General features: G+C 63.3%; 1 protein-coding gene across 1 annotated transcript; it reads right to left on the minus strand.

Moving 5' to 3' along the window:
- Window positions 1-3,493: 3,493 nt before the first annotated feature.
- Window positions 3,494-6,387, minus strand: KLHDC8B (kelch domain containing 8B). Its single transcript, XM_032194285.1, has 5 exons — window positions 6,012-6,387; window positions 5,414-5,578; window positions 5,004-5,228; window positions 4,827-4,928; window positions 3,494-4,100 (listed from the first exon to the last, which is right to left on the minus strand). Exons 1-5 carry the CDS (start codon window positions 6,385-6,387, stop codon window positions 3,904-3,906), a joined length of 1,065 nt encoding a protein of 354 aa, XP_032050176.1. The 3' UTR covers window positions 3,494-3,903.
- Between the last annotated feature and the right edge of the window lie 4,407 nt (window positions 6,388-10,794).

A 10,794-nucleotide genomic window follows, 5' to 3' on the forward strand; every position in this document is an offset into this window, starting at 1 on the left:
CAACAGTGCTCTCAGAAATGCAGAACGGCTTAATTTTACCCACCAGTATGACAGAAATAACCCATGATCTAAACATGCCCCGGAGAAAGATTCTCAAATATGGTTTTACTGGAATTTTTTCATTGCACGTCACTATCCTCCTCATCTTCAAGAATGGAAAATGGGCATGCTTACTTGCCTGTTTTTTTTCCCTTTGATTCAAAGTAATTTTAATGCTGGTTAAACCGTTTGGTCGTCAGTTTTGAGGATGCTCCATAAGCACTAAACCACTGCAGAAATAAGGCTGCTGTAAATTTACAGATAGATTAGAGAAGCTCGACACATCCCCTTCACGCTCCTCCTGCCTGGAGAGCAAGTTTTAGTGTTAACAGCAGCCTGGAGCTCCGAGGTGTCAAAACAATGCCTGTGTTGTGTGTCATCCCGAACAACAGCAGCGTTGATGTATATATCTGCTTTCCTTAACAAATCCTGCAGAACCGAAGCTTTCACTTAAATAATTCTGGACTTTTACCCACAACAGACTTCTTGGAGCAACTCTGCTTCTTGTTTTTGCTTGTAACTACAGGGCTACATCTGGTATAAATAGCTGGAATTTATCTCCACGGCTTGTTAACTCTCGACCGTGTGATGATCCAGTGGCGGAAAGATTTTCTAGGACTGAAGCAGAGAATTGCAGGCTGTCTGTGCTCCCACTGCAGTGATCTGATAATGGCCAAGCTGTCAAAGGCTTAAAGCCTAACCTTCCTCCAGAGAGCGCTGCTGTGGGGGACACCTGTGGCTATGGCACTGGTTGAGTAAATAAGGGCTTTGCTCTGCTTCCGTGCTTTGTACAGCTCGGGTGTACACACTGACACCCAGTTCTGTTATCGCTGCACTGAGGCTGAATACAGCCCTGCATCACAAACGGTGGGGTTCTGTCCTTTTATTGTTCATAACTGGAAAGTCTAGAACTCCCTTCATAGGAGACCACAGGGCCCTGTATCCATTTACAGCACTTCCCCTGGTATTAGGAAAGGATTTGCTGGTACTTTGTGCACCAGCTATAGGACTTGGCACCCGCTTGGTGCATTATTTTAAGTTATTATGCAGAGCTATTCATATTGCTGATGTGGCTGGAGCTTTCTGGTTTGAGCGTCTACTGAGTTTGTGGAACGTGATAAATGAGATTTTGTATTTCCATCTCCCCAACAACAGAAAGAAATTTCTATAAGGAAACACATTTTCTTAATTATAGGTTTGACAGCTAGCTCCAGTCCCCTTCTCCCCCCGTCCGTAGCAGAGCTCTGTGGAGATCTGCAGTGTTGCCTGGTGCTGGCTTGTAGCAACAGCTTCTAGCATTAGGGAGTTTGGCCAGATACTTGAAGGTTTTCATTTAGTAAAAATTAAAAGAACATGCCAGGAGATAGACAGCAATATATCTTGTACATTCCTCAACTGTTTTTCTTTCGTTCGTTAGTATTTAATTAGCAGCTCACATGAGCTCTTCAGTTAATAATGTGTCAGTCTTAAGCGCAGTCAAGGCCATCGTTCGTTTTGCCTTTTTGCCTGAAGATTTTTCCATCCATCCCAAGATGTCCTTGGCTATTGTCCTGGCCACTCTCTTCTCCTAATTTGGCTGGGATCCGGGTCTAGTACCCAAAAGTGAAGACAGAAAAGAAGGAGCAATCCAAGCTTTTAGAATAGGTCACGGATTTTTCTCTGTTTATCTCAAGTGAAACAGTCAAGCGACATGGAGCTGCAGTGGGTGGACGTGTCCCAACCCCCCGAAACATGCAGGAGGCAAGGGTGCTAATAAAAGCGCAGAGAAGCTCTCTGCAGAGCAAGGGCTGCTGGTGCCGCCAGGCTGGCACCATTGCCACTGGAAATGTCACCAGAGCAGGGACACATGACAGTGAGGTGCTCCCAAGCCGTGGCTTTCCCCTCTCACAGCATTGGTTTTGGAAAAAACAGTGCCAGGCACCGGTGCCCGCTGCACAGCCCCCTGTCACTGGAAGGGAATGCTGCAGAGGAGGTGCGCAGGACTGTCAGCGTGCTGGTGACTCAGCGCCTGATTTATCCTGTCCATGCGATGCTCCCACGGGACAAGCTCATTAATCAGGTCTGCGTCTCCAATGCAACTCCATGATTTAGGGTCCCACACAACAAAAGTTGTGAGAGTGAAGTTCTTACGAGCCTCAGTGGCTTCTGGAAAGGGCTGGCAGGCTGGGGAGAGGTACCATGGCTGTCCCCTCCCTGCACCCCTAGAAGAAAAAGTCCACCAGGGCTAAGCTTGTAGGAGGGGTGTTGTAAAAATGGGATGCTGCTATAGTATTCACAGGAGAGGGCCAGAGCCCCCCTGTGCTGTGCTTGGAGGATGGGATCTCTCTTTCCAGCCCCCAGACTTCCCAGCACAGCACAAGCTGCTGACTTTGTCCAGCTGCCAGCGCATGCCCCCCGCTGCTGAGGCACAGCTCAATCACGCATTCAGGGCCCCTGCTGATGCTGCTTCTGGCACAGCTGTGGTTTCTATGGCAACTCCAGAGGTGGATGCAGGGATACTCCAGCCGAGGTACCAGGTATCCCAGGATAATCCTCCCGAAACAGAGGCAGGCAGCTCCTCTCTGACCCATGCCCAGCATCTCCCACGCGGTGCCCTGGCTCATGGCACAGCTGGGTATGGCACTGCCCTGGCTGCTGTCATGCTCTGTGGTGCCTTGGCCGCCTGTTTCCCCCTGTGCTACCCACCCGAGGATCACACCGTCCGTCTTCTCCAAAAGGTCAGGCATTCACACTTGATATTTACCCGGACCTGTGAGATCTTTCTAATGCCATCTCATTAAAAGACCAAATCCCTCGGCTGTGTCTGCGGCCGCTGCTCTGTGCTTTGGGGTGCGTGACTTTGCATGGAGCCAAAAGCAATAAGGCTAAGGCAGGGCCACGGTGCTGAGCGATCTGGGACATCAGCACAGAGCTCACCTTCCCATCCTGATGCCATGAAGTGGGAAATGCGGTGTTCCTACTTCCCCAGGCACCAGACCATGCTCCAGCCAGTGTGCTGGTGCTAGGGTGAGACCATGGGCCCCAGAGCAGCCACCCTAGGCAGCCAGCAGCCAGGTCAGGAGCAGCTGGAGGAGCACCCCAAGCTGGGCAGCAGGGCAGGAGTCTCACAGGTAGCAGCAGACAGACCTGTCTCATGTAGGGGATGTCTCTTCTCTTGCCAAGCCTCTTATTTCTCAGCAGCACTTTCAGTCTTCCAACAGCCACCTTCATCGCATCCTCTCTTGCACACCAGCTCCCTCCGATAAAACTCCTCTCTCTGCCACTGTGTTCACCCCCTGAAGCCTCTTTGCTCCACGGTGCAGGGTCCTGTTGGGGAAGAGCTCACCGGGCTTCCCCTTGGGTTTTCCCAAGGGGCTGCAGCACATCCCCACCCGCAGCAGGACAACAGGACGGCAGCAGGGTAAAACCGCACGTGTTTCATTTATTCGAGGTGCTACGTCACCTCCTAGGCACTGAGCTACAGGGCACCTCTGCGCTACATGAGACATCGACTGGGTCTACGACGACACAGCACTCACTGCTACACACACGGCACGGACACGGGGCCGAACGGGGCGGCACGGCGGCGACGGCCCTGCCTCCGCGGCTCCCCGCGCCGGCGGCCTCGGCCCTCCCCAGGCACCGGGACAGCAGGATTTGTCCCCGGGCTCTTCTGCCGTGGGGCAGCGGCAGCACCCGGCGGTGCGGGAGCCCAGAGGGATTTCGGATGCATTGTGAGAAACCGTGGCCGCTGCGGCACCCGGCGTCGCGGGACGGCGGCTGCCCGGAGCTGAGCCGCCCCTGCACGGGCGCACGCACACCCTGTCCCCGTCTTCAGGCACTTGGTGCTCCGCCGGGGCTGCTCCCCGGGCTGTGGGGGCTCTCTCAGGGCACCTCCCGCAGGCACAGGGCCTCGACGGCGCCGCTGGGGCCCTGCGCAACCCCGCCGATGACGAAGAGCAGGCCGGGGGCCGAGCAGCTGGAGCAGGAGCAGCGGCCGGTGGGCATGGGGGGCAGCGGCTCCCACCTCTTCCGCGAGAGGCTGAACCCCTCCACCGAGTCCAGGGGGCACGACTGGTTCCCTGCAAGAGAAGGCACGGCCTCAGCCCCTCCCCGCACACCCCAGGCTCTGCCGTTCCCTGCTCAGAGGCTTTTAATGCCCCAGCTGAATCCCACTAATTGTGGCTGGTCCGCGAGCCCTCCGCAGCAGGGGATCTGCAGTCTCAGTGGTAATTACGCGGGGGCACAGCGGGATTAGCAGCATCCCCAGGGTGATGGCTGCCGGCACCCCACTGCTCGCCTTCCCTCCTGCCCTGCCACCAGCTCGCCGTGCCCCGAGCCCTGGCCGTGTGTCTGGGTGCTGCGACTGCCCCGGGCAGCTCTCCTACAGCGTCCCCGCCGCTGAATGGCAGCACTGACCTTTCCCCAGCTCCCTCGGGAGAGGGATGCGGCGCTGCAGCCCTGCACAGCCGGGCTGAGCCAGCATGCGGCGCACAGCACCGGGGAAACACAGCCGTGGGGCAAAAGCAGCCCCATGGGGAGCACCAGCAGCCCCTGGAGGGGCAGTAGGGTCTCCCAGTTTTGCCCACACTTGGGAGGCAGAGGAGGGACAGAGTTGGGGCTGTGGGGCTGCTGAGCATGCAGCAGCGCTGCTGTGGTTTTGTGCAGCCCCAGGGCTGTGCAGGAGGTGAGAGATGAGAGGTGTTCATGCACCGAGAGCCCGTCTCCCCACCGCTGCAGCACCGGTCAGCAATGTGCTGCAGAGGACAGGGAAGGGAACGCGGCCACACGGCTCCCCCAGGTGTTACCGAGGCCGCCCACGGCCACCACTCGTCCTCCCAGGCAGCCGGCCACGAAGTCGGCTCTCTTCTCCCTCATGCGGATGGCACGGCTGGGCTTGCTCCAGGCACCTGCAGGGCAGAGGCCGTCAGCATCACCCCCCCAGACCCCGCGCTGCAGGCACCATCCGCGCCGCCGGGGCTCACCCTGCACCGGGTCGAACATCTCCACGGTGTTGACGAAGTGGGGGCGGGAGTAGAAGTTGTGGGGGCCCGGCTGCTGCAGCCCCCCGAGGCTGAAGAAGACGCCGTCGGCTGCAGCGCAGGCGGCGAAAGCGCGGCGGCTGGGCACGCTGGGGTAGCGCGTCCAGCTCCTCGTCTCCAGGTCGAAGGCCTCGAAGGCGGTGACGGGCAGCTTGCCCTGCCGGCCCCCTGCGCACGGATGAGATTCTGGGGCTGTCGGCACCCCGAGGGGCAGCCGGCACCGCCAGCAAGGCCCAGCTGCAGTGCCGTGGTACAGCGTGCACAGAGAGAGCTTGGGGTGTGCCGGGGGCTGCGGGGGAAATCCCCCTCGTCCACTGGGGCAGCCCTGAGGGGTGCTCGGCTCGCCCACCTACCCAGCAGGAAGATCTTGTTGCCCTGCAGGAAGGCGGATGCCCCGTAGCAGGGGGTGGGCATGGAGGGCAGGGGCTGCCAGTGGTCCTTCGCCGGCTCGTAGACGCGGACCAGCGCCTGCGGAGAGGTGTCTGCTCCCATTCCCCCCAGCGCGTAGACGGCACCGTCTGTGAAACCAGCGGGGGTGAGGCAGGGAGGGCTCCCGGTCACCGCTGCGGGGTGGCCGAGGACAGTGGGCACGGCGAGGCCTGATGCTGGCAGTGCCCTGACCCTGCTCGGACCCCTCGCCCGCCCCAGCCGCCCGGCGCAGAGCCCGGCACCAGGCCATCGGCTCTAATTATCCTCGGCAGCACCATCTCCCTGGAGACACCATGGCAACACAGCCATGCTGCCAAATCCCTCTCCCGCCGCCGCCGGCACCCCTGCCCGCGCCCACCACGGCCCCGCTGGCCCCCTGCCCCGGGGCGATCCCATCACGCCCCCACCCCAGGAGCCAACACACGCATCCTCCACGAGACCCTCATCCACGGGCTGCGTCGAGGCTCGGAGGTGAAGTTTGGGCAGAGCCCGACGGCTGCGCGCCCGTCCCCTATCGCCCACCTCTCTGCACAGCCGCGATGCCCATGGAGGGCTGTGCCAGCGCCGCCTTCTTCTCCCACTTGCCCTCATCCACGTGGTAGACCTCGACGGAGGCGAGGGGGCTCTGCGAGGCGTCCACGCCGCCCACCGCCAGGATCTGCTTGCCCACGGCCAGGGCGGCGGCACCGGCCCGCGGCGTGGGCAGCGGCGGCAGCGCGGTCCAGCGCTGGGTGGGGAGGTCGAGCACCTCGGCGGCGCCCAGCGCGCGCCCGCTGCCCCCGCAGCCGCCCAGCACGAAGAGCTGCCCGTCGCGGTGCGCCGCGCTGCAGTAGACGCGCCGGGTGGGCATGGCGGGGAAGGAGAGCCACGCGAAGGCGCCCGCGCCCGCCGCCGCCATGGGACGGCTCAGCCGCCCGGGGGGTCCCCGGGCCCCGCCGTGCCACCCATCCGGCCCACGGTGCCGGCGGGGCTCGGCTTGGCGCTGGCCCGGTTCCCAGCGGGCTCCTGCGGGGGAGAGCGGAGGGGTCAGCACCGGGCACCGACAGCTCGGTGTCTCTGCGAGCCCCGGGAGCAGCACGGTGCTCTGCTGCTGGGATCCCGGTGCCCGGCACGCACCCCACGGGGCTCCCGCACCCCGGGGACTCCCGGTGGCCAGCCCCTACCCGCCCACCCTCCCGCTCCCCAGGGCTCCCGGTTCACGGTCCCGTCCTCCCGGGGGCTCCCGGTGCACGGCCCCGGTCCCCCCGAGTCTCTTCTCCCTCTCCCCGGGTCTCCCAGCGCATCCCCTGCACCCCGGGGGGCTCCCGGTGCACCCCCCGCCCCCCGGGGTTCCCTGCGCGCACGGTTCGCGTCCCCCGGGGCTCCCGCACCCCGGGGCTCCTTGCTCCCCGCCCCGGCCTCCTCCCGGGGCTCCCGGTGCGCACCCCCGGAGCCGTCCCGCCGCCGCAGCCCGGGAGCGGGGCAGGCACCGCGGCCGCGCTCACCTCGCCGCCCGTTCCGCCGCTCGCAGCTCCGCGCCGCCGCCCGCCCCGGGTCCGCCCGCTGCCGGTGGGGGCGGCGCCGCGCCCGCCCGCTCCCGTTCCCCCCCCCCCTCGCTCCCGGTACCTGCCCCCGGGTCCCTCTCCCACCGTCCTGCCCGCCCCGGGGCCACCGGGCTCGCCGCGCCCTGCCCGGTCACCGTGCGCCAGGGAGGCACCGGAGGGAAGGGGCCGGAGCCCCCCTGCTCGCTGCCGCACCGGGGCTCGCCCCCAAGGGGATCCCCGGGGCTCGGCCCAAACTTGGGGGGCACAGGGGGGTGGCCAAGGCTGGAGGGAAGCAGCGGGGGCTCCCCTGTGCCTTCACTGCCTGGAAATTCCTCCCCACTTTGCTGAGCTCCATGAGCAAACGCGGAGGGAAAGGTGCATCCCCTGGCCGCACAGGAAGGGCACTCACAGCAGGAACAGGGTGAGATTTGCTTTAAAATCGGGTGGAAGTGGCAGGGAGTGTCACTGCTAGGGAGAACACCGCGCTGCGAGCAGGTAACGCCGCGCTTCCCCGGTGCACCGGCACCACACCAGCTGCCCCTGTAGGATGCAGGAGTGGGAACGGAGACAAACAGCAGCATGGCTGCGTGGGGGACAGCACCACGGCCCTGCCCCACGAGCAGAGGGGCACAAAAAGCCCCAACCTTAGCCCAGGAGCAGGCACAGGGGCAGAGAGCTCCCACACCGCTGTGAGGGAAGGACAGCAGTTTCCCCCTCCAGGGTTGCCTTCACACAAGCTCCCAGGACACTTGTGTTTGGGCACGGGGGTTCCCGGTTGGATGGAGTGGACACGGCACACGTCGGAGAGGAGAGGGGACGGCTCAAAGCAACGCCCAGCCCGGGACTTTGTGTGCAGCAGGAAGGAAGCAGGGCACGTCCCTGTCCTGAGCCTCTCAGCCCTGGCCCCGCCAGCACAGAGGCATCTCTGTCCATCACTGTCCATCACTGTCCATCACTGTCCATCGCACTGCTGGCTCGGGGAGCTGCTCCCCATGCGGGCCAGGTAGCGGTCATAGTTCTCCTCACACCTCCTCACACAGCGGAGGAAATAGTCCTCGTCCGTGATGGCCTCCAGGAGGTCGGTCCGCACCAGGCAGACGTCGTACAGCTCCGAGGTCGGGGCGCACCGGGGGCTGCTGCTGCCTCGCTCCGAGAACACCTGCGGGGAGAGCAGAGCAAAAAAGCACCCGCAGCCTCCGCGGGCTGTGCCTGGCACGAGCACAGCACCCGGGAGCAGCGCACACATCCCGCTGGGGGGCATCCTGCCTCCCTCTTCGGCTTCCAGCTAACGGTGTCTCCTGCAAAGCGAGCGGGTGGCAGAGGGCAGGGGTCCCGGTTACACTCCAGAGGTAGAAGATGCAGTTTCTCCGGGTGTCCCCTCCCTCCCAGATGGCTCTTTTGCCTCGGGACCAGCTCGTCACGACGCGTGGCTGGGACTCCCCCGAGGAAAAGGCTGCACCAGGCAAGTGGAAGAAAACCGCGCTGTGATGCGGCCAGCCCCAGGAAAGCCTCTGCCAACAGCCTGCTGCCAGAACGGGCTGTGTGCTGCCAAGATAAATTGATCCCACCTGGCTGGTCTGGTGCCAGAGGAGCCCTGAGGTTATCTTCCCTGCTGCCCCGAGCCCAGCAGCCCAATTGACCCGGCTGTGATGGTGAAAGGCAGCGCTCCCTGCTCAGGGAGGCAGCCTGAGGCTGAACCGCAGCGCGTGGAGCCGTGCGAGCTGCTCTCTGCCTGCTGCAGGCACACAGGGCTCCAGCTGCTGCAGGCAGGGACCTCTCAGCAGAGCCTCCCGCATTAATTCACCTGAAGCAGCCCAGGCACAGAATAAAGCCTCCAACAGCGCTGCTCTGGGCAGTGACAGCTCCTGTCACCAGCCACAGACCCAGTAATTGACCGTGCTGGTATGGAAACGAACATCCGACCAGCTGCGCCATCCTCCTGCGTGCCCCAGGTGCCCTGCAGACCGTTTCCCAGCTGCTGCAGCTTCCTCCTGTGCTGCCCCACCACAGGCACTGCCGTTTAAACGCGGTGCCAGGACAGGCTGCGGCCATGCAGCCCCAGCAGGGAGCGGGGATGACTCACCCCACGCAGGAGCCTGGCAGCAGCACGGGCAGCGCTCTCCTGCTGCTCTGTGCTCGGCCACTTCCAGCCTCCCCCGGGCAGCCCCAGGCTCCTGGGGGGCAGCAACACCAGGGGGAAGCCTCGGTCCCACTCTGTGCTCTCATGAAGGGACCAAAACGTCTCTGCCCTAAAAGCAGGGACGCGTTCAGCCGCCTACCTGGGGACGGACGATGGTGTCCGTGTCGTCCAGGCGGATGTTGTCGTCGATGAAGATGTGGTGAACGCTGGGATCGTGGGGGTCGATCCACAGGGGCTTCCCGCCCTGCGAGGAGAACTGATTCCTGGCCCACCTGGAACAGCAAGCGGGGCGGCGAGCCGTCAGGGAGGCAGGGGAAGGCAGGAGGGTGGGCACTGAGAGCGCCAGGGAAATGGGACGAGAGGCAGAGATGGTTCTGACCCTCTGCCCACTGCTGCCTCCTAGGAAAAAGGAAGCATTTGGCAGCCAGGGGACGAATCTGGGGGCGTTCAGAGAAAAGCAAGAGGCACACCAGGGGATGGAGACCTGAGGAGAAATGCAAGAGCACCACCAGTCTGCCTGCAGGCAAAAACAGGGAGTGTGGAAGTCATCGGGGACACAGCAACTTAACGGCCTCAGGACTAGGAGCTAGCTCAGGCCAGGACAATCACAGGGGAGAGGAAAATGCCTGACCCACTCCCTTACCGCCCTGCGTCTCACCAGTCATAGTGGTCCTGGAAGCCTCCGACTCCCTCCAAAGAGCTGAAGTAGTCGTAGAGCTTCCTCCCATCCTCGCGGGTGGCGAGCCGCTCCGCTCCCCTCCTCAGCACCACCTCTCGCTTGCTGCAGCGTATCTGGCCGGGAGTGAGGTCCACGGAGAGCTGCGGGGAGAGGTGAGAGGTTTCCAAAGCAAACAGACCGTTACCGAGCTGTCACAGATAACGAGCAGCAGGGTGGAGACACCCGATGGCAGCGAGGAGAGAAGATGAGCCTGGAGAGCTTCCTCCCCCCGGGGAAGGGATGCGAGCGACCATCTCCATGCTCCCTCCCCTCGCTTCCATCTCTGCTCGCTCTCAGCTTGCTGAGGGACAACCGGGGGCTTCTGCAGCTCCTCAGCACTGCTCGTACCAGCAGGCTGCCACCCAGCAGGGCTCCTGCTGCACCACAGACACCCTTTTTTGGGGTAAAGAACCCCCCAGTCCCACCAGACCCTCCCCAATCCCACCAGACCCCCTCCCACCAGTCCCACTCACCGCCAGGTCCCGCAGGGCAGGGAACTGCGGGTGCTGCCCATCCAGGGCGCAGCGCAGCGCCCGCAGCGCGCGGGGCAGGTCGGTGCCGAAGGTCCTGAAGACGACGGCGAAGGCCCGGCCGTCGCGGTGCAGCGCGTCCAGCAGGCGGTAGAAGGAGGGCAGCAGGAGGTGGTAGCACTCGCCCTGCCCGTCCCGCAGCGACAGCTCCTCGTGGGGCTCCCCCGGCCAGGCCAGCAGCCGCAGGTACCGCGCGTGGAGGCCGCCGAAGCGCTGCCCCGCGCCCCCCTGGGTGAAGGCCGGGTCGCGGCCGTAGCGGCAGTGGTAGCTGACGGCGTCGGGGCAGGGGGCTCGCAGAGAGGGGCGGTCGCTCACCCACTGCCACTCGCCTGCGGGGGACAAAGGGGACAAGGGCGCTGCTGCCCCTCACGGGACTGATCCCAAGGGCCCTGGT

Source organism: Aythya fuligula, chromosome 10, assembly GCF_009819795.1.
Source record: "Aythya fuligula isolate bAytFul2 chromosome 10, bAytFul2.pri, whole genome shotgun sequence".
Lineage (NCBI taxonomy): Eukaryota > Metazoa > Chordata > Aves > Anseriformes > Anatidae > Aythya > Aythya fuligula.

Coding starts and splice junctions, on each gene's coding strand:
- KLHDC8B (XM_032194285.1), bottom strand. CDS start 6,387: ATGGCGGCGGCGGGCGCGGGCGCCTTCGCGTGGCTCTCCTTCCCCGCC. Junction 4,929..5,003: donor GATGTTCGACCCGGTGCAGG/GTGAGCCCCGGC, acceptor TCTGCCCTGCAG/GTGCCTGGAGCAAGCCCAGC. Junction 4,101..4,826: donor GGTGGCCGTGGGCGGCCTCG/GTAACACCTGGG, acceptor CTTCTCTTGCAG/GGAACCAGTCGTGCCCCCTG.